The following is a 22,437-nucleotide window of genomic DNA, read 5'->3' as shown; positions in this document are numbered from 1 at the left end:
TAAGCCCTCTCTACCTGGTCACCCGCAAGAAGAACAATTTCCAGTGGGGCCCTGAGCAGCAACAGGCCTTTGTCCAGATCAAGCAGGAGATTGCTCATGCAGTAGCCCTTGGCCAAGTCAGGACAGGACCAGAGGTGAAAAATGTGCTCTACTCTGCAGCTGGGAACCATGGCTTGTCCTGGAGCCTTTGGCAGAAGGTGCCTGAGGAGACTCAGGGTCGACCACTGGGATTTTGGAGTCGAAGCTATAGAGGGGCTGAAGCCAACTATACTCCAACAGAGAAAGAAATCCTGGCTGCCTATGAAGGAGTCCAGGCTGCTTCGGAGGTAATAGGCACTGAAGCACAACTCCTCCTGGCACCCCGACTACCCGTGCTGGGGTGGATGTTCAAAGGCAAGGTTCCTTCCACTCACCATGCCACCAGTGCTACATGGAGCAAGTGGATTGCTCTCATCACTCAGCGCGCCCGTATAGGTAAACTGAATCGCCCTGGGATTTTGGAGGTCATTATAAATTGGCCCGAAGGTGAGAATTTTGGTGTCACAGATGAAGAGGAACAAGAACCAGTGACACGTGCTGAAGAGGCTCCTCCCTATAACCAACTGCCCCCAGAGGAAACACGCTACGCTCTTTTCACTGACGGTTCCTGTCGCATCGTAGGGATGAACCGGAAGTGGAAAGCAGCCGTATGGAGCCCCACACGACAGGTTGCACAAGCTACTGAAGGAGAAGGTGGATCAAGCCAATTTGCTGAACTCAAGGCTGTTCAACTGGCCCTAGACATTGCTGAGAGAGAGAAGTGGCCAAAGCTCTACCTCTACACTGATTCATGGATGGTAGCCAATGCTCTGTGGGGATGGCTGGAGAGGTGGAAAAAGGCTAACTGGCAGCATAGAGGGAAACCAATTTGGGCTGCTGGTGAGTGGAAAAACATTGCTACCAGGGTAGGGAGGCTACCTGTGAAAGTCCGCCATGTAGATGCGCATGTACCCAAGAGTAGGGCCACCGAGGAGCACCAAAACAATGAGCAGGTAGACCAAGCTGCAAAGATAGAGGTGTCCAAAATAGACCTAGACTGGGAATATAAAGGAGAGTTATTCCTAGCTCGATGGGCCCATGATGCCTCAGGCCACCAGGGCAGAGATGCCACCTATAAGTGAGCACGAGACCGAGGGGTGGATCTAACCATGAACAGTATTTCTCAGGTTATCCATGACTGTGAGACGTGTGCTGCCATCAAGCAGGCCAAGCGAGTGAAGCCCCTCTGGTACGGTGGGCGGTGGTCCAAGTACAAGTATGGGGAGGCCTGGCAGATTGATTACATCACACTGCCCCAGACACGCCAGGGCAAGCGCTACGTGCTGACCATGGTGGAGGCCACCACTGGATGGTTGGAAACCTACCCTGTGTCTCATGCTACAGCCAGGAACACCATCCTGGGCCTTGAAAAGCAAGTTCTGTGGAGACATGGCACCCCTGAGAGGATCGAGTCAGACAATGGGACTCATTTCAAGAACAGCCTTATCAACACCTGGGCTAGGGAACATGGGATTGAGTGGGTGTACCATATCCCCTACCATGCACCAGCTGCAGGAAAAGTAGAGAGGTACAATGGACTACTAAAAACCCAGTTGAAAGCTTTGGGTGGGGGATCTTTCAAGAATTGGGAGCAGCATCTGGCAAAAGCCACCTGGTTAGTTAACACCCGAGGTTCCATCAACCGAGCAGGTCTTGCCCAGTCTGAGTCCCTGAATGTAATAGAAGGGGACAAAGTCCCAGTGGTACATATCAGAGGTTTGTTAGGGAAGACTGTGTGGATCAATTCTGCCTCGAGTACAGACAAACCCATTCGTGGGGTTGTCTTTGCTCAGGGACCAGGTTGCACGTGGTGGATAATGCAAAGAGATGGAACAACACGATGTGTACCTCAGGGAGATCTGATTGTGGGGTAAGAATGATATGGGGATAAGGGGTGGAATGTCCTGGGGTGACGTTATGATGCTTGTATATCCCCATTCATCTGTTCTGTGCCTTTAAGACCGGCTCTGAAGAGTGGAAGTTTTGTTTGGGTTTCTCTTATCAGGGACACAGCGGAAAGCGGTACACAGAGCTGTTTTTTCACTTCCAGCTTCAGCTTGCTGCTTTTGCTTGCTCTCTTTTTCTGCTCTTGCTTCTGCTCTGCTTTCTGCCTCTGCTTATTAGCTAGTTCTAGCTAAACAGTCCACATTGCTTCCTGGACTGTTTCTCCTCTCCTGTTCCTGTGACCATCTCGAACCTGCTCCGGACTGGGACCCGGGAACACCGAAGGGTCGGCTGCAGCAGCTGCCCCAGCGCCGGAGGGACTGAGAACAGAGCAACCACCCCTGAAAGAGACTTTCTGATTTTGTCATCTTTCTCAGAGCGGTGTCATGGGGTATTGTTCATTTTGTGTGCTGGGGGGTGCGGGGACAGTCAAATAAACAGGTTCTTTCCACCTCTCTCTGAGGAATTTTTTCCTGAACCGGTTGGGGGGAGGGGCCGTGTGGGTTTCGTTCTCTGGAGGGGCCCTCCTTTGCAGATTCTTTAACAAATTTGCCCTAAACCAGGACAACCCCTCACTCTAATAAAGAGCAAGTCAAGAGAAGGTCAACTGAGCTGATGAAGCATCCAGAGCAGAAGTCTGATGAGGAAGTAGTTGGGGCTGTTCAGTCTGGAGAAAAGGAAGATCAACGGAGACTTTATTACTCTGCACAATTCCTCAAAATGAGATTGTAGCCAGGTGGGAATTGGTCTCATTTCCCAGGTAACAAGCGAGAGGACAAGAGGAAATGGCCTCAAGTTCATGGGGAAGGTTATATTAGATATCAGGACATTTTTTGTCATGGAAACTGGAACAGGCTGCCTAGAAAAGTGGAGTCACCATCCCTGGAAGTGTTCAAAAAAACTTGTGGATATGGTACTTGAGGACATGGTTTAGTGGTGACCATGGTGGTAGTGCAAGGCTGACAGATGGATTTGATGTTCTTAAAGGTCTTTTCCTACATTAATCATTCTGTGGCATTCTGTAACTGTTGTTTGCAAAAAGTATAAACAAACTTACATGAACTGAGCTATAAATGTCCAGATAATTGACAAAACACAAATACATTACAAACCTCTGCTATAACAGTATGTTTGGATTCACTTTTTCCAAATGCACAAGGCAATATAAAGTGATTTTTCTTACTATTAAAACAAATGTAAACAAAAGTTTACTATAAAAGTGTTATAGTATACAATAACCATTTATATAACTATATATAACAATATATAGTTATATATATATATATATATTGTACATCCCTCTGCACTGAAAACTGATTCCATCCTTTTTTAACTGTCATGCCAAGCTGAACTTTCAGAAACATTTAAAACAAAGACTGATTTCTGTAGTTACTGTATTATTTAGACTGCAGTTTAGGAAAACAATCCAATAAATAAAAGCACCTGCTATGTTAACACAAAACCAAACAACAGAGCTTTTAAAGTATGTTAGCTATGTGACTGCAAGCTCACAGTTAATCAGCTTCAGATTAGCCTTGTGGGAACATGCAGCTGATGGAAAGACCTTGGATTATTTGTTATCTACTCCTCCACTGAAGAGGCATGAAGAAACATAACACTGAGCACTGGGCTAAGAGCCATGAAGTTATCGTCTTACTTGTTCAATGTAATAGCCACTGCTGAGAGCAGCTGCATAGCCTCCTACAAATACACCACCAGGGAGCAGGTACAAGTAGTTGTACTCAGGAGGGTCTGTGGGACGTTTGAACATATCCAGCATTCTCTGTGTAACTAAAAAGCCACCTGGACAAAGTAAAGGAGCAATCTTAAAAAAATAAAATCTGAAATCAAGCACATGCCAAATTATAAGAGAAGTATTTAGTAATACCATATTACCACATGATTCAGCAACCAATAAAGCTAACAACCTGGAAAACTACCGGGAAACAAAAGCATAATCAGTGTTAGATTTTGCTGTCTCTTTTAGCCTTTTCAGAAGAAAAAGAGGAATTGCTCTGGCTCCATACTCTACACTGACTGTAGGATACATCTTAGTTTATGACTGCACTCTTTTCCCAACCTGCTCTAGCAAAAGTGGTATTTCTAAGTCACACTGCTTACTTTGTTGCCTTTTTATTATTGAAGCTGAGACTTATGAAGCTCAAAGAAACAGAATTTTGTTCTATGCTGCTAGTATGCATTTCAAGTAGGAAAATTAATACCAGTAGAAATCTTCTACAACTACCCCCTTGGGTTACACAGGAAAAAATATTGTATATAATCACCAGCCAAATTTATGAAAGGAAAATGTACATTTAAATAATTCCTAAAAGAGGTTACTCCACAGGGTATGCAAAATATCTACAATAACTACTGTGAAAATTGGAGGGCTGATGGGTTTTTATTGATAAATGCTCTCAGAGTCTATTCTCAGACTAGTATTTCTGGAATTATACAATTAAATAACTACAAGAAATTTAAAAATTACCCGAGTAATTGAAGTTATCCTCAGGAGAAAAACTAACATTCATACCTGCAATATTGACTGAAGATATAAAGGTTGAAAGCACTGCTAGGCTTTGGGAAATGTCTTGAGGGAGATAGTGTCCTCCCATCAGTACCAACCCACCAACTGCAGTCAGACCTGTTTCGAAGAGATGAAAACATTACTGGAAGAGGTTACTGTATAATCATAAAAGGCGCTACACCTATAGGGAATTTCCTTTCAACTGTTGGACAAATATCAGTCAACTCAAATTTTGACCCCTACTTCACACATTAATGCTTAAAAGAAGACTACCACAGTCTTTTTCAGGAATACAAACATGCTTCAAAAGAAAAAAAGAAAACAAAAACAAATAAACGAATGTAGTTTTGAAAAACAGTGCCCCAGGTGCAGAATTAGCCAAGTACATGTTCAATAAAAGAAACTTTGTTTATAATAATCAAAGCAGATACACATATAGCCAAACACAGATATTAAAAATCTTACTTATAAGAATTATGAATTTCATGGGTATTTTAGGATTGATTTTCTTTTTTCCCCTCTCTGAAAACACATAGTTTTAGGAGATGAATGGAAGAATGTAAGAAATAGGAAAGATTAATTATTTTCAGGAAAATCTTTTGAAGAGATGGGAGAAAAGATGTGGTCTATGAAAGGAGACTGCATCACTCCAAATAAAACAAACTTTTAAGCAAATAGGTCAAGTGTAAAAATTACTTCAGAAAATTAAAAGGATATCAAAAGGATAAATTAAAACATCACATTTGTCTTTCTTTTGAAAAAAACATACTCTGAGAACACATTGTTTCAGGTTTTCTTGCTATTTATGAAAGTAAACTCAAACATGCACACCAGCACTAATTCAGGTAAAAGGAGTTGTGACTGCTTCAAGTAGAGAACAAGAGGCTGTGTGACAGCCACTTACCTGAGATAGCATTAGTCACAGACATAAGTGGGGAGTGCAGAGCAGGAGTCACACCCCACACTGTGTGGTACCCCACTATCCCAGAGAGGCCAAACGTTGTCACCATTTGTGTGAAAGCATCATTAGGTGCTACAATGCCCAGCCCTAACATACCAGCTAAACCTAGAAGAAAAGCATAGGAAAGCTCTGTAACTTTTCAATAACTTCTTACATTTAAACTGTATCAAACAGGAGCCTAGTACTGACACAAAAGCAAAATGGAGTTCTCTGCATGGACTGGTTTCAAAATCAGGGAGATAATTTTTTCAAATACACTACGTTCTTTCAGTGCTAATCTTTCCTTTGTAACAGAAAATAAAGCCATAAATATAATCCACACATATTTGTTACACATGGACACAATGCAGCCAAGATAGGTTTCTACACCAACACTGACTGAATCCTGTCACTCCCCTGTTCTGTAGGAAAAAATGTAGAAGTCACAATTATGTTGCGATATTGCTTAGATGTATCAAAGCATATGCATGAAGAACAGATATTAAAATTAAGACTACTGAATTCATTAATTACTTCATGCAAAAGTTCTGATACACTTTGTCAAAGCAAAGTCCTATTTCCAATACTTCAGTAGACTGTGGTCATTTAAGTCTCACACCATACAGTAAAATCTGAAGAAAGCAAAAGCCATTGAACTGATTCTGCTGCAAAGTTGGGGCACAGCCCCCGGCAGGAGTCCTTCCTGCTTTTTAAGCATTTTACTAATATTTTTAAGTAGAGTCAAACATACATATATGCAGAGAATCAGCACGTGTTGGAATGTCAAATACTTTTGGTATTTCACTTTTGGTAAAATTTCAGAAGTTTTATTTTCCCTCTCAAGCAATTCTTACACTATGCTGATTTTGCATCAGGATACACCAGCCAATCAATTGCTCCCCAATTAGCTATTCAATTAAATGAGTTGGATGATGGGTCATTCAAAAGTATTAGTCAAATGACAAGTACTCTACACTGGCTCTCCAGCTATGGAAGTTGCCTACCTGCTGTGTATATAGACGCAGTAGTCATGGTTTTTCTAAAAGGTGTAACAGTAGCTGCTTTTTCTGCTTCCAGCTCTGCTACAGTCTTCTGCTTCACTGGCGCTCCCTGAGGAATGTTTTTTGGTGGAGGTGCTGGGAAAATCACTTTGCCATCCTGACAAGAGATATTTACAGTTATGTCTAGCATGGAATACGCTTAGTACTTTTCTTCTCAATCCTGCAATTCAGGCAAGCGCTAACATCCTACAGCCACACCCAGGAATAAGCTCTTTTTCTGCATCGGCAGAAGTTTGCAAGGCACAACCAAGTTTATCATACTGGTTTACACATTCTTCACACAAGATTTGATATTAGTGTCCAAGAATACCTGGTGAAGACACAGCACAAGGCTGCAGAGCAGAAACAAGAGAAAAGTAAAGAGATAAAGTTCCTTAAATGGAAAACATCTAGGCAAAATAAAACTAAGTCTTGGAAATAACAAAATCTGCTACAGATGTGAACTGTAATCACAGCCTTTCCAGACCTCAGATAGAAACCAAGGATGATATCCCACATTCTTTGTTAATCTTCAGGCCTCTGTGGAGCTATCAGCACTGAGCTGTAGTCAACATTTCAATGACCTGGGAGAGCTGAAGTCTATGCCCTGAGTTTTTATTTTATTATTTTCTGATAAAGCTTCAATTATTTTGCATATTCTAGTTTCACCATTTTTTCTCTTACTATAAATGGAACGCTTTTTATTTTTTAAAGGGAAGAATGTTTTTCTGGAAGAATGTCTTGGTGTGGTAAAGCCTCAAATACGTTTTAAATAGCTATGTTTTTATCACACAAAACACACAAACTTTATCTTTTTTCCTATTTTTCATTGGTAAATACATTAGATTTACCCTTGACAAGAAGACAAGACTAAAAAGAAACTGAGGAATTTTCAGCTAAATAAACACACCATTACCCATACGTTCCACCAAGCCACCTCTGAAATCTGCTGACATGCAGTATCTCTGAACGCATTTTGAAGAGACAGAAATTATAAATGATAGGTCTGTACTCACAAATTAAGAATAGAGTATTTATAGAGTACTTAGCGGCTCACCTTCATTACTACAGTTCCTCTAATAACATGATCCAGAGTCCCATAGTCAAAGTCATCTTTTGGATCAAAGTAGAAGTTCTCTTTGTCAGGACTAATAGCTTTCAGAAGTTTGATAATATTATTAGAATACAGGGTACTGGCCTGAGTAGCCATTCTGCTAGGCAGATCTGTGTACCCAATGTGTGTAACACCCTGAAAAAAATCCAAGTAAAATAATAAGGATTTGTACAATCTCTGAAAAAGTATCATCTCTTCCAGTATATCCTTCTAGAAATATCTATCCAAACTGTATCATTTATCTCAGTTTATAATCTCAACTAAATTGGTTACCTGCAGTTCTGATTCTACTACATCAGAGAAAGATCATTCACAATAGCTACAGAATCCAACATGATCAATTCCAAAACCTGAAACTCTATCAGCAACAAGACTTCACAGAGAGAAAGACATATTGGTGCAAGAGCTTGTCTTCTCCAAATCCTACATTCTCCCAGAACCCAAATTCTTTAAGCAATCAGGTAACAGATTCATCCATCTAATGCTTGGCATCTTCTCAGTTTTTCTGGAAGTCAGGCACGGGAGACAAGTTTCTGTATACCACTGGAGTGAAGGGAGCTCCCTCAGAGCTGTGCAAGAAATATGTCTGAGTTCATATGGATGTAAAAATGTAGCCTAATATATCCTCACTGCTTAAAGAACTAATGAGAACTAAAGGATATCAGGCTTTAGGAAAGAATGGGAAGCTGAGGCTGGCATACACTCTGAGGTGTTCAAATGCAGGCATGTGTTAAAACACTGCTCCCACAACTTACAGCTAAGATCCACACTCTGGCTTCCTAATGCAATGCTCTGGCACAATCCTAATAGTTCTGCACTGCTCCTATTTTCCATAACACAGAGACAGTACACTAAATCCAGGGGTAATACTCCTCTGACAAAGTGTTCCATATAAACCCTTCATGCAAGTATCTGCTTACTTCTCTTCTACATTCTCTAGTTTCAGTTTTAAGCAATGACATCAAAAGCCCAAGAAAGCCACAAAGACAAGCGCAACATGTGATTCTTTGATATATACAAACAGATTTCTGCTTATGTCAACAACAACCATGGCAGCAGCGTCCTACAGGCTTCCCAAATAAAGGCATTATATACTTGCATTACCAAATTACACCCTAGGAAATCTGCTACTATAAATCTCATCACCCAGATTTCTGTAATTGGTAGCAGACTTCACATAAGCATCAAAAACAAAATCCAAAAAGCAGAAAGACAAGTTCTCAACTGAGCAAATGAACACTGGAGCAAAACCAGAGTAATTCAGTCCAGACCAAAGGACTTTCTTTAAGGAACCAATTTATGCTACATCTACTTTGGGTTTCAAGTGCTTTGGATGCTCTACGGGCAACACACTCACATTACGGAAGATAAAGAAAAGCAAAGTCAGCACCCTCCTGAAGCTGAAATAGTACTGAGTAAGCCAGAGACTTTGTACTGAAGTAAACACAGAGTCTGAACCTGCTTAGCTTTGCCTATGACAGGAAATGTTTATCTCCAGCCATGGGAGGTGATAAGCAAATCAAAGAACCTATCGTTACTGCTGTGTTTTTTAGCTAGACCAAGAAATAGATATCAAATCCCACCTTCAACTCAGAAGAGACAAACACTGGACTTGGAATTTTAAGTAGCAAGATTTCTGTAATATCCATTAACAATCAAATTAACACAATACAAAGGTGTTAGTTTCTTTAAAAATATTCAAATTGATCTATTTAAATAGTGACCAAATGCAAATCTAAAGGATTACTTGAGCCCAAAGCAGCTGAAAGACTGTTGAAAATCCAGCTGCTTATTTTCAGCATACAATTTACAGTTTTGTCCAGGTGAACTGAGAATGAACTGCAGATTAAAATGCTCACCTTATGAACATACATTTCCCCAGGCTTTGTAGTCTCAATATTTCCTCCTGCTTCTGCAGCTAAATCCACAACAACTGAACCTTCCTTCATAGATTCAATCATATCTTTCTTAAACAAGATTGGAGCTTTTTTGCCTGACAAAACAAGGCATAGCAAGTTAAATGCAAAATACAGCTTTCTATCTGTTGAGCTCAGGAGATGACTTCTCCTCTTTGCTCTATATACAAGGTTTAATTTCGTAAGCAAAATTTTCAAGTATTTGGTACCTAGGATAAAAAAACACACAAAAGGTTTTTTTAGAAAGACAGAAGAAATGCTAGAACATTCTGCTCCAAAAGCATACAGGAAAGTTATGCATGGTAGTCTACCAAAGATAAGTCCAATTCTGCCAGCAAACTGACAGTCCAATCTCACACTTTCAGTCATAACAAAAAAAAATTTAAAAAAAAAAGAGCCACCACATTGCCAGCTAGTAAAATAGAGACCTTGTGCGACACAGAGCACTAAAATCTAAGCTATACCTTACTGTGTTTCTATTACAAACGACAGTTCCATTTCAATCAGACTTGCTTCAGTGCACAAGTTGTATAGCAGAAGTAGTCGTGTAGTCGTGATGCAATAGATATGCAAGAGAATTATATATTCTCACTTTATTACTAAATACTCCCTTTTTAGTAAGAAAAACATGACAATATTTGATTCATACTGATCGTCCATGAAAACAAAAGTTGTTTAAAAAAAAAGGAAATACTTTAAAACCAGGCCTTTATCACAGAAGTGTAAAGGTGAACGTTCACACAGACATAATTCATTATCTCCTCTGTCTTTATGCAGATGCAACTTCAAAATACAACAATTTACCTAGAAGAATGAAAATTTTCATTTTTCACATCAAGCATACCTGGAATAAGTGCTGTAGTGATGATAATGTCAACATCTTGGCACTGTTTGGTAAAGAGTTTCATTTCGGCTTCAATAAATTCTTTGGACATTTCTTTAGCATAACCACCTTGTCCCTCTCCAGATTCCTTTACGTCTACTTCCAACGGCTCAGCACCAAGAGACTTGAACTGTTCCAGGGCTGCAGCTCTAGAAAAAGAAAATTGTAGTTGAGAGAAAAACCACTACTTTAAAAATACATCATGACCAGTGACTTAAGTAGCAATCTTCGGACAAGTGATGTAAAACTTATTTTAGTATTAAGGAGACCATAACAAAAGTCCTGAGTTTTCTGTATTCAGTGCAAAAAATAATTGCACTGAGAAATTCAAGTTCCAGTCAGACTTCAATAAGGAATGAAGGTAGCCTATGGTTTCCCATATAGTCAGCAGAGTTGCTTCAAGAAAAACCTCAAAGCTGAGGCTCTGCTGATTAACTCTCCTCATGCATTGCTGTTGTCACGACTTGGTAAATCTACAGCCCAAACAAAGGTGCCAAAAATGGGAGATAAGCACAGAACCCATGACCTTGTCTTTAAACTGTGAGATGGGAAGTATAAGTAAATCTTATTTTCACGGGGAAAATTATCAGGGGGTGGGTGTTTGAAGTTGTGGCTTGCCAATATTCTGTAATTTATTTCGCATCATTTGACATCACATTAAAGAGACTAAATTTCAGTGTTAGGTGAACAGTGACAACATGCAGAGAATTAAACATAAATGTTCTTGAATCTAAAGATAAAAGTATCGAGAGTACTTAAGAAGGGAATTAAAATAAAAATGGAAAAGTTTTAGACAGATTTGAAAACAAAACATAAAGGACTAATAATGGCATAAAAATAATAGGAAGTGAATTATGACTCAGTGTAGTACAAATTATTTCACTCTAATACAGCCATAAACAATTTAATCTTCAAGTAATTTCAATTTGTTTATTACAATTTTCACACCCTTACCTAGTATCAAATCCACGAACCACTGCACCCATCGATTTTGCTGCTCCTGCAGAAGCCAGACCAGCAACCCCTCCTCCAATGATCAGCACCTAAAATGATAAATCTCATTAACCAGCCATTTAAACTGGATACTTTATGATAAAACCAAATTTAATTGGGCAGAGTTGCCCCATATATTCAACAGTTTAAAAGCTGTAACTCCTAATTACACATATCTAAGAGGCAACTCTTCTGTAGCTAGTAGTTTCTCTAAGTAAACATAGGTTTTCTCCTTGATATCTTCCTTTTTTCCTTCCCTAATTCTAATTTCATTTCATTTCAATCCAATCCACCTGTAATTCCAATCAAGTAAATCTTTCCATTGCACTCCCCAATGCACAAGAAATACCAGTCTCTCTGAATTTTTTAACTGCTTTCTTACCTTCTCACACTTTGAAAAAAAATTAATCCAACCCCTTATAGCTAACCTGATGTTTAAAACTAAGCAATCTTAAATAAAATTCAAATTATTCTATTATTCCCAAAACAAAACCAGAACAGACGTGAACAAAAAGTGGTATGAGAATAAATTACAGTGATTTCTGAAGTCTCTAGAAACAGCCCAAAGGCAGGAAAAAAGCCTTTTAGCATAGTTTCCGCAACAGCTACCTTTGCTCAGAAATTCACATTTTCTTTTGCCACAATGTTTGTTTAATGACACATACCTTTGCTGGAGGAACTTTGCCAGCAGCTGTGATTTGACCGGTGAAAAACCGACCGAAGTGATTTGCTGCCAGGACCACAGCCTTGTAACTGTCAATCAAGGACGAACACATATCAGTGTTTTCTCAGATTCAGTAAATTCCATTCATTACATCAATCTAAAAGATGAATATTTGACCACAGTATATGTGTAGGATAAAGCAAGCTTAGTATTTTACCACTGAACACAAGCTCAAGAGTCTTTATTCATACTTCTATGGAGAAGTCTGACAATATTTTATCTTTTGTTTGTAACTGCCATGGCAATTGCACTCATACTGAGTGTTCTTTGGGTTAGTTAGCTCCTAACAATACCAGATCCCCATGACAGACAATCTGCATTCAAGATAACTTAGTTCAGAGCAAAAAGGTGCTAGACAAAACAGTCAAGGAATTAGAAGAATTGTATTCAGTTTTGTTTATTTTAAAAGCATTGCTCTGATCTGCTATAAAGCTAACCATAAAAAACTTTAACACTACCCTGCTTGAAACAGCTCTGCATGAAAACAGAGATGTAGAATCATTTTAGATATACCTAATATCAAAGCACATGACTTTAATCCAGCTATACTTAAAAGAGCAAAAAAAATCATACCCAGCAATGTTGGCCATGGAACTAAGTGCATCATATCCCTGAGCAATGGTGACCCGTGGAACCTGATCCATAGCCAAGACAGTAGCTTTTTTTTCTGCAAGTTTTTTCAGGAGGTCTGGATTTTGTGCTGGGTAGATAAAACTAATCAGGGTTGCTGCTGTCTTGAAAAGATCTGCCTCATGTACACCTAGAGATGAGTTATATATAGGACCTCTCACCTGAAAAAGACAGAAGTTTCTAAGTTAATCAGAGGAAAAAAATCAGAACACATTCACTTACTTTCTCTCAGGCTGTAGTCTGTTCCTTCCCATTCAAAAAGTACAGAAAGAAGAAAGTACATCAAAGGCGATTTACACAACTGAACTGAGTAACTGCACTTATCAGCTGCAGTCCACATCATGGAATTGGCTCTAGGTGGATTGGTGACAGGGCAAACACCTCGTCAGCACACACCTTCACAAAGGTCTGATGACCTTTAACTGGCAGTTGCTTTTGTTACAAACAGCTACCCCCAAACCCACTATTTTTAAGCACAATGACTATGCAACAGATATGACAATTAAGTTCTACAAACTAAGAATCACTAATAAGGTTGCAGTGCATGACTACATACAGGGAATTTCATGCCAGATGTCCAGCAAACACTCATCTTCATCTATATTCACTTCTGAGTTTCTCACTTTTCTCCAAACAGAAACTTACTTAAAAGCATTGTTCATAAAGCAGCTCACAGAAATTCAATGTTCAGTGCTGATGGGATAATTTTAAACAGAGCAACTGAAGGAAGCCTCAGTAAGGCAAAGGTATTTTTTCTCTTTTTTTCCCTTCAAGACTCTGCACAACCTAAGACCTTTCAAGTAAGATTGCTTTTAGTTCTTTTCTCAAATTTTTAAACATATCTTTGCTGTGAATGAGAAGTTACACAATCCTATTTTCTAAATCACAAACAGCACTATTTAAAAAGTAACGAGAGTTATATGTTACCAATTTTGGACAAAAGATTTCTTAGAGCAGGGATCTCATCTGACTAGACTCCAGGACTAGTCTACCTCACTCTAGAACACAACTCTTAGGTAGTTAAAAACTTGCTAGAGACATTATCCACATTTTTTTCAACACTGTCATTTACTTTTTTTTAGTGTAGGTGCATGCCTGAGCTATTAAAAAAAACCCAAAACTTGAATCAGAACTCAAAATGGAAAACACTAATTTAAATTACCTTACTTACTGAATTTTCCACAGATTATCAGAAAAAAAATTACTTATACATTTCTCCAAAAACAATGTAATAGGAAATATACTAATAAAGTAATTACTTTCACAACCAAATCAGAAGCCAAGACTTCCTTGGTCCCCTGGACCTTCGCTCCGACTTCTCTGTAATGGTCATCAGAAAATTTAGAACCTTCTCCAGCACCAGATTCCACCACAACATTGAAGCCTTGCTTAACCAAGGCTTGAACTCCAGCCGGTGACAGAGCCACTCTCTTCTCATTCTCAAATATCTCCTTGGGGACACCCACAGTCAGCTGTTTATATGGAATTCCTGTAAGAGGGGCAGATAAGACAGCATTAGTTGTACTAAACATTAATTAACTGGTATAAGGGACACTCTTCAATGTTGTACAGACACATGCAAACACATGTCACAGTTAGCAATTCTCTCTCCAGAGGAGGAAGCAGAATGCTATTTTCTAGGAACATCGTTCACATTTCCTTAAATAACACCATCTTCCTAGAGATCCTTGTTTTCTCAGCGATCAGCAAGTGAGCACAATGAGCCACACAAGCAGTAACAAGTGTTTGGTGCAGTTCATACTCATTGTCGTTTACACAGCTCTGATTGTGTAACTGGCATTATGATTTACACAATACCTGGTATACTGGTGATAACACATGCTGCCTCAGGCCAGAATTTAAATCGCTTTCTAGTCACTTCCAGGTTATTGTGAAGAAAGAAATAAATAAGCTCGAACAGTGGAACTGCATTTTAACTGAATATGTTTGTAATGCATATCAAATTATGCCAAATTATTGAATGCAACATACATACCACAAAGGACACTGAAAGGTATAACTACATCAAAAATGTACTCTGAAAGTTGCCACAGAAATGAGAAATGTGAATTCAGAAGTAGTTGAAGAATAAATGAATATCCAGCTACTAGTTTCTACAAAGTATTTATCATCAAAGTTATTTATTTGTCTTAACTTGTTCAAAGCTCCACTAAGTAACACCAGGAAACTGCTGAAGCTGAAATTTATGTTTTAGTTAAAGTTTTCAAATTACAAACATCTAACTTAATTCGAGTACAGTTTGGGGGCTTTCAGTCTTGTATCTGAGAGATAAACTTCTCTGATCCAAACAAGTGTTTAAATACATTATTTATGAATACACAGGCTCAAGTAGAATAATCACACATAAAACTATTACATTACTTTAATTACACTGACAGCATGCAGTCCAACATATAGGCTAAATCCTGTACCAGCTCTCACTTACATCTATCCAGAATTTAAACCGGATTGTGACATTACTATGCAAGACATTTACACCACATGAATATTAATAAACTATAATTTGCGCAATCTAAGCAGTCACTCATATTAATGATCAAGCAACAGCAACAACAAAACCCACCAAAGAAACCACAAACCTAAAAAAAGGGAGAAAGTGGATGAGAGGGTTGTTTAAAATTACAAATCTCTTTAAATTGTCCAACAGTACTGTGTATTGTGCTACAAAAAATTGTACGAAGCAAAGAATATAAGTTTTAGGAAGGCCTCCTTTTGACTTTCAGATAGAAACAAGTAAAAAAAAGCTAAAAACACACTACAATATAAGAGCTTTGAGGAACTAGATTTAGATTTAAAATACCAAAATAAATTATCTATGAAATTGAACGTGGATTACAATGGGCCTAAAGTTGGCAATCTGAAAATTATTTTGGTTAGAAATTTTCAAGCTACTGTCAACTTACTATGTTCTGAAAAACCAGTACAGAGCTGCTAAGAACTGGTACCTATTTCTCAGCCTACTAACACACTAATAAAAATACTAACACATCCAAGAAGACAGAATGACAGCTCACCAGACAAAGAAGTTCATGACTTCTAATTGCTGCACCAGGGGAGGTTTTACTGAACCACAGGAAGTTCAGGTTGGACATCAGAAATAACTTCTTCGCTGAAAGGATGGTTAAGCACTGGAATGGGTTGCTAAAGGGAAGTGGTCAAGCCATCATCCCTGGAGGTGCTCAGGAAACAACTGGATGTAGCACTTAGTGCTATGGCTTAATTGACAAGCTGGTGTTCAGCCAAAGGTTGGACTTGATCTTAGAGGTCTTCTCCAACCTTAATGATTCTATGATTCAAATTACTTCTACTTTTTTTTTTAATCTTTGCCTTTAAAATTTGACTAATAAAATGGTAACAAATAATTTAAAGATAGAAGTGTTGTGATGTTTTATATGTTGCAGAACATCTGAAATATTTTAATCACAAGACAACACTCAGATTCAGAAACACATACATTCATAGAACATAAAGCCAAAACAGGAGCAAGAATACACATCTAAAACAACAGATCCACAAAGGTAACAGAGCTTTGCAATGATTTGTGCCACCAGCATACACCAAATCTAAGCATCACCGTGCAACTCAGGCCATACGCACCACAGCAGCACTAACCACTTGTTACCAGCTGTGGTAACTGTTGCTGTCACTCAAATTACTCTTGTCATTTGAAGAGACTTTTCTCCTCATCTCTTCTAATTACTACACAATAAAGTACTGCTTCTGATTTTCACTAAATCAACTTGCTGGAAATGAGATCTCTTGTCTTTTAGAAGCAGGAATGAAACCTAGAAGATTGAAATTTGTTAGGATAACAGAGACCAACCAGAATTTCAGAGAGGAAGCAGCTCTAGGGTAGGATAGGATGCAAAACATTTTTTTGAAAAGCACTGAGAGAAGTTAAGAACTAAAGTCCTACTTTCCCTTTCTCCTTTTGGAAGTTTGTGTAGCACAAGAAAGCCAAAGGGGAGGAAAGGAAGGGGAAAACGTGGGGGAAAATTGGGGAAGGGAAAAACAAGGGGAAAGGAGGAAGGAAAAAAGGGAGGGGAAAACATGGGGGAAAATAGGGGAAGGAATAAATTATAGCATAAAGGAAATAGATAACTGCAAATTTAAAGGTACAAAGACATTTGACTAAAGCTTTTATTTTTCTCAAGCAAATCTTCTATAGCTCCTAAGGTTCAAATGACAACAGATGCTTCTAATTTCCTTTTGCTCATCTGCTTCTGTGTGGAGTATCAGAATAGAAGAGTAAATGGCTAGGAGTAAAATGACAGAAATATACATTCACTAGATGCCAGATATGTTTCCTCATTCCTCACTTCCTTCTTTATTGGTACATCTTGCATGCAATAAAAATTAGTACAACTTTTTCAGATAGAAAGTATTTGCACCTTATTTAGTAAACAGAATGATCACAGACCAGCACTGAGGAACATGCCCTTCTCAGAGCTTTATGAGCTCAAATCCAAGATAAATATCCAACAAGTCTTGTTTGCCTACCGACCTTTCTTCTCTATCCCACTACCAGAACTCCAGCAATCCATAAATATAAAAGCAAATGAATACATAAGCAAACTGTCAAATTGCCAGCTTATAGCTAGAGTAGGTATCGGACATTTTTCAAGTACACTGCCCCAAGCCTCCACATGATTCAGCACCAAAATGGAGCAGATATCTACAGCTCAAAAACAAAGATCTATCTTAAAACTGCAGTACAGGTCTTGGGAAGAAAGGGTTAAAAAGTGGAACACTGGCACAGAGGATTGCAAAGCTCCCTTTCAGCTGGAAATAACTCTTGATAAGCCTATGTGAACAGCAGGTCTGTGATGATTTACTGGTGCCAGTGTCCCTGCTTGTTTTCCTCTGCCCAGGTGCTGCTTCAGCAATACCCTGTTAGCAAAGTAATGGAAATAAATTATAAATTTACCCTTTGGATTCTAGACATGACTTTATGGCTGTCCCACCTGCCTGTCTGTGCTGACATACACAACAGCGCATGATCAATATTTGAGCTGGAGGAAGCTTTGTGATTAACACAGATTTGGTTTGTTGGTTTTGGATTCAGCAATTTCATCAAAGTCGATAGTTTTGAAAGGTTGAAAACTAGGGTTATAAACTTAGGACCTTGATTTAGTTTTTATTTTGAGGAAGCCCATCTGCTATCCCTATCAGGGGTTCAAAGTCACATTAGAGTGTGAAGCCTACAAATTGTCTCTCTAATCCTTCATGTCAGGTAATCTCTTTAAGTACTGCCTTGAGTATGTTTTAGTGCTGCTTTATGACATCATGGACATCTTCCAAATACTGAGTGATTTAACATACCTGGAGCACCTTTTTGACTCATTAAGTTTTTAAATATATTGAGTAGAAGATACACAGTACTTAGATTCTCCCACTATCAGAAGTAGAATCATTACATTTTACAGGTCTTGGAATATACATTCCAGTGAAATGCTCTGGCATGTACATAACTTAGAACTTAAAAAAACTAGCAAGAAGCCACTCTCTCATTCCCTTACTACAATCCTAACTGTGTAATGCAGACATTGTGAAACTTCAAGTAAACAAAACTATAACTGTGACTTTCTCCAAGTAACTTCTATCTACAAGAATCTTAGAGAAGATTATAAGTCAAAACTATAGCAGGAAATACAGTCTTTTGATCTCCTTAACCTGACTTTGGAAATTAGTGTGCAACAAAACAGGATCAACCAATAGAAAGTGACTTAGGGAAAAGATAAAGGAGAGGTTTTGACTATATGCCACATGTTCAGGGATTGAAAACAGGATGCCTATTTTTAGTGTTACTCTAATAACCTTTAAACAAACCATCTCACCTGTCCTGGAGATGAGGACATATTCCGAAGAACAGCAATATGACGTTGGCAAAAAGAAAAAAAATGATACAGAAGATTAAACGAACACCTGATCCCTCCTATTACATAAATAAGGATTTTTTTTAAAAAGGGAAATTAAAGGAGAATATTTCTTTGTTTCTAAATAAAATAAAGCTTACCTAGAGAACTAATTAAAAATGAACGGCTACAGGTTTAGAAAAAAGCAGGAAAATTTAAGAAATAAGCCTCAAAATAAAAAGGATATTTAAAATCCCAAAATAGATAGGGGTAAAAGTAATAGAGCTGTAGGACAAACTAATCTGGGAGTATACTGGGAAGCTCAGTCACTCCACATGCACCTTTCCCAGGGCTTCAGAAAGTTTTGTCTCTGTTTCTGAAGTAACTGGTCCTAGTGACTACCTGGCACAGATTATGGGAATATTTGTTTACATCTGTATGAAAGTTCTTACAGTTCTATTAAGCAAGTAGCAGCATAATAGCTGGCAGTAAGAAAATTATCCATGCTCCAAGTTCACTTTTCAGCTGACTCTCTATCTCCATATTTCTTCTCCTCAAGCAGCTATTGCTCTTTCACATAACATAGCCTGGATGGAATGAAAGCTAACCTGACTAAGTAATAACTACAGCCTTAAGAATCACTGTGACACTAGTCTTTTCAGAAAATTTACTCTTCTTACTAATACAGTGATTTTACCAAGTGTTACAATAATCAAAGCTAATTTCTGAAAGACTAAAACACAGTTCTTTTGAATCTGTTCCATTTTGATTCAAGAGCATTTAAAAAGTAAATATAAGCAATAGCCCTGCTTCTAATTTGTCATTAAATTGCTGTTTTCTCCTTGATTTGTCCTCTACCAAATGACAAGTCACATGTTACCAAAGCATACTACAAGGACAGCTTAATTATCAACCAAAAGACTACCAAACTTGTAATTCTCCACATTAAATAACTGCACTTCATGAATATTACTAATCCTTACATAAGGGCTTCCACACAACAGATTTGACAGGGCAGCACTGAGCATTAAACATGCCACTAATCAGAATTCTCCATCCTTGTGGGAAAATTTTTCAAAAGTTATTCTTAAAAATGAGAAAATTCACACACACAGAGTAGCATACCAATTTCAGTAAAACAGAAGAGACTCTTTAGTTTCATGATGAAATTTGTGGTCAAAGCCAAATACAAAATTGATTCCAAACTCAAGCAAGGACACTTACCTGGGGTATTTGAAAAAGAAATTTGAACCTAGTTTCCTATGTTCCAGTTTATGCTCCCAACCAAGGGGCAATCTGCCATATGAAGACTGACAGATGTCTCTTTCATTCTGATATTTAACATGGAAAAAAAATTGAGAGCATCTCAGATCTATCACAGACATTCTGGTTTCAGCACACAACTGTGATACAGATTTATCAGAAGCCATCAGAGTAAAGAAACTTCCCCTCATGACATGTCTTCACAAGTTCCAAAATCTTCAGTCACCAAGTTGAAAGGACCACAAAATGCACCATTTTCTGTTAGTACTGCCACAAATTCTACACAACACAGGCTTCTCTGAACTACTACATGTTACTTTTGTGTCCTGTTTTCACTAGCAGACACTTCTGTTTCCAGCAGCACTACTTTCCTCACACTCTCAAGTACCTATTGCAGTTACCTACTCTGTATATTTGGAAGAATCAAATGTCATGTGTACAATCAGTCCAACTCTCCACATTAATTTTTTGCAAAGACTAAGATCCTACATCTGCACAGAAGCAGGGTCTCTGCAAGGGACACACAACCCATTCAGTAATAATGGACAATAACAGGCATTAAATCTGCACTAAGGTCTTCTTCAGTCTTCCTTCCAACTCTCAGGTTATATACAGTACAGAACAGAGAAAAAAATTGTCAGTTCTGATCCTCATGTAGCAGGCTCACAGCAGAAACTGGAAATAAGAGTGCCTCCTTTCCCAGGTTTTTTTTTTTCTGAAAATACCAGAACTTGTCCATTATCTGCCGAAATGCAATTTTTTGCAAATACGCTAACAAACCCTACACGTGAAGATACATATCAATAGTTTTTCAAAGTGATACAATGTGTTTCCTAAACAAAGTTAAGAGGTTTTTTTAAGATCGGATAATAATGTCTACATACTCTCATGCTAGCAGATGTCGTCTTTGTGAGGTCTGTATTTTCTCACATGCGTGCAAATAGCTGCACTACCAAAACTAATTAGGAACTCAGGATTTTAATTAAGAAAAGCATTTATTTAAATACTTCCTTCAAGCAAGGAAAGTATTAGCAGGAGCTCAAACCCTCTAACCACAAAAACTACGTGGATCCAAACTATTCATAATAAACACAAACACCTTCTGCGTAAGCCCTATAAAGTCAGACTAAAATTATGCTGCAACTGACTCAAGTACGCTGCTGACATGATTTAAGAGTGTTCTTTCTATTTTAAGTCTTTTCTGTACTAATGCAGATCTGAAAGAAAGAAAAAAGAAAGAAACCATTTAAATTCATGTTTTAAAATAAAACATTGCTTACAGTCCTTTAATCAATTTACCTGGCTTTGGAGCTGCCTGAGACCCAAGCACCTGGTGGGTTCTAAACATTCGCAAGCAAAGCACCTTTGCAGAACGCGCCTTCGACGGGAGCACATTGCCAAAAACAGGAGCTGAGCATCCACCCACAGCAACACGCAGAAGGCTCGCCATTGCACCCAGACCTCACAACAAATTCCTTGCCACGTATGGAACCCCTACAGCAAATGTGAAAACAAATCAAGAGTTATTAATGACACTGCACAGAAGGCATGTAAACGCAGCAGGTTTAGAACCAGTCGACTGCCAGTAGCCACGAGACGATCATTCCTCACCACCTTTATCTTTCAGGCTAGAAAAAAAAAAACACTTTTTTTTTTCCAACTTAAGTAAGACAGCTCTTAACCAAAGCAACTGGCGTGACCAGCCGCGACCCGGGATCGCATTTCTGCGACTCAAGGCCATTTTCTCTTTACACCGCTGCTTTAAAACGGGAACTTTGGTACGGGAAAAGCGCGGCGCCCCAAGGCACCAAACAAACGACTCCAATCCGTGCCACAGCTCCCTCAGGAGTCACCCAGGGTGGGACACTGCTTGGGAGGCGCAGCAGAGCATGCACTCGGGGCGGGACACCCCGGGCTGCGGGCAGGGGAGCCGGGAATGCGCTCTTCGCCCGGAATCCCGCCGGGCCCCCCAGCAGCGGCCCCTTTTCTCTCCCGTCACTATGTGTAGCCCGCGGCCACCGAATGACCTTGGGCGGGCGGCTCGGCCCCCGCCATGCACCGTCCCCGCTCGGGGGCCACCCCGCAGCCATCATCTCCCCGCTCTCAGGGGCCCCTTCCCGGACCGCCTGCCTCCTCCTGCACGTCCATCCCGCCACGCTCGCTCCCTCCCTCCCCCGCGACAGCGTGGCACCGCTATACCTTCTCCCCAACAGCGGCTGGCCCCCACACGTACCAGGAGAACAAGGCGGTGCCGGCGCAGCCCCTCACGACGCGGCGCACACGCCCCGCACGGAGCCCCGCACACGCTCCTCCCGTAGCCCCGCACCGAGCCCGCACAGCCCCGCACCAAGCCCGCACAGCCCCGCTCCACGGGCCTCCACAGAGAGCTCCGCGCACCGCCGCACTCACGCACCGCCGCAGCCCCGCACGACGCCGCGCGCACACCCGCGGTGCCGCGGCCGCGGCTCCCACCGACCTTGGGGCGGGGCGGGGGCGGACCCGTGCCCGC

At 39.7% G+C, this 22,437-nt stretch overlaps 1 protein-coding gene across 6 annotated transcripts in view; it reads right to left on the bottom strand.

The window, feature by feature from the left end:
• Positions 1-22,427, bottom strand: part of NNT (nicotinamide nucleotide transhydrogenase) — a 49,335-nt gene extending 26,908 nt beyond the window's left edge. For 2 of the 6 annotated variants that reach the window (XM_064736923.1, XM_064736924.1), the window contains exons 1-13: positions 22,162-22,390; positions 21,228-21,422; positions 14,049-14,278; positions 12,733-12,950; positions 12,101-12,188; positions 11,397-11,485; positions 10,404-10,591; positions 9,503-9,636; positions 7,587-7,778; positions 6,494-6,647; positions 5,454-5,615; positions 4,556-4,666; positions 3,680-3,825 (exon numbers count right to left, since the gene is read on the bottom strand). In XM_064736923.1, the coding sequence (XP_064592993.1) occupies positions 3,680-3,825; positions 4,556-4,666; positions 5,454-5,615; positions 6,494-6,647; positions 7,587-7,778; positions 9,503-9,636; positions 10,404-10,591; positions 11,397-11,485; positions 12,101-12,188; positions 12,733-12,950; positions 14,049-14,278; positions 21,228-21,378 (1,863 nt within the window). In that variant the 5' untranslated portion in view covers positions 21,379-21,422; positions 22,162-22,390. The other 4 variants (XM_064736920.1, XM_064736919.1, XM_064736918.1 and 1 more) reach the window with 4 other exon arrangements.
• Positions 22,428-22,437: the final 10 nt, after the last annotated feature.

This window comes from Zonotrichia leucophrys, chromosome Z (genome assembly GCF_028769735.1).
Source record: "Zonotrichia leucophrys gambelii isolate GWCS_2022_RI chromosome Z, RI_Zleu_2.0, whole genome shotgun sequence".
Lineage (NCBI taxonomy): Eukaryota > Metazoa > Chordata > Aves > Passeriformes > Passerellidae > Zonotrichia > Zonotrichia leucophrys.
This window is presented reverse-complemented; position numbering and strand designations above follow the sequence as displayed.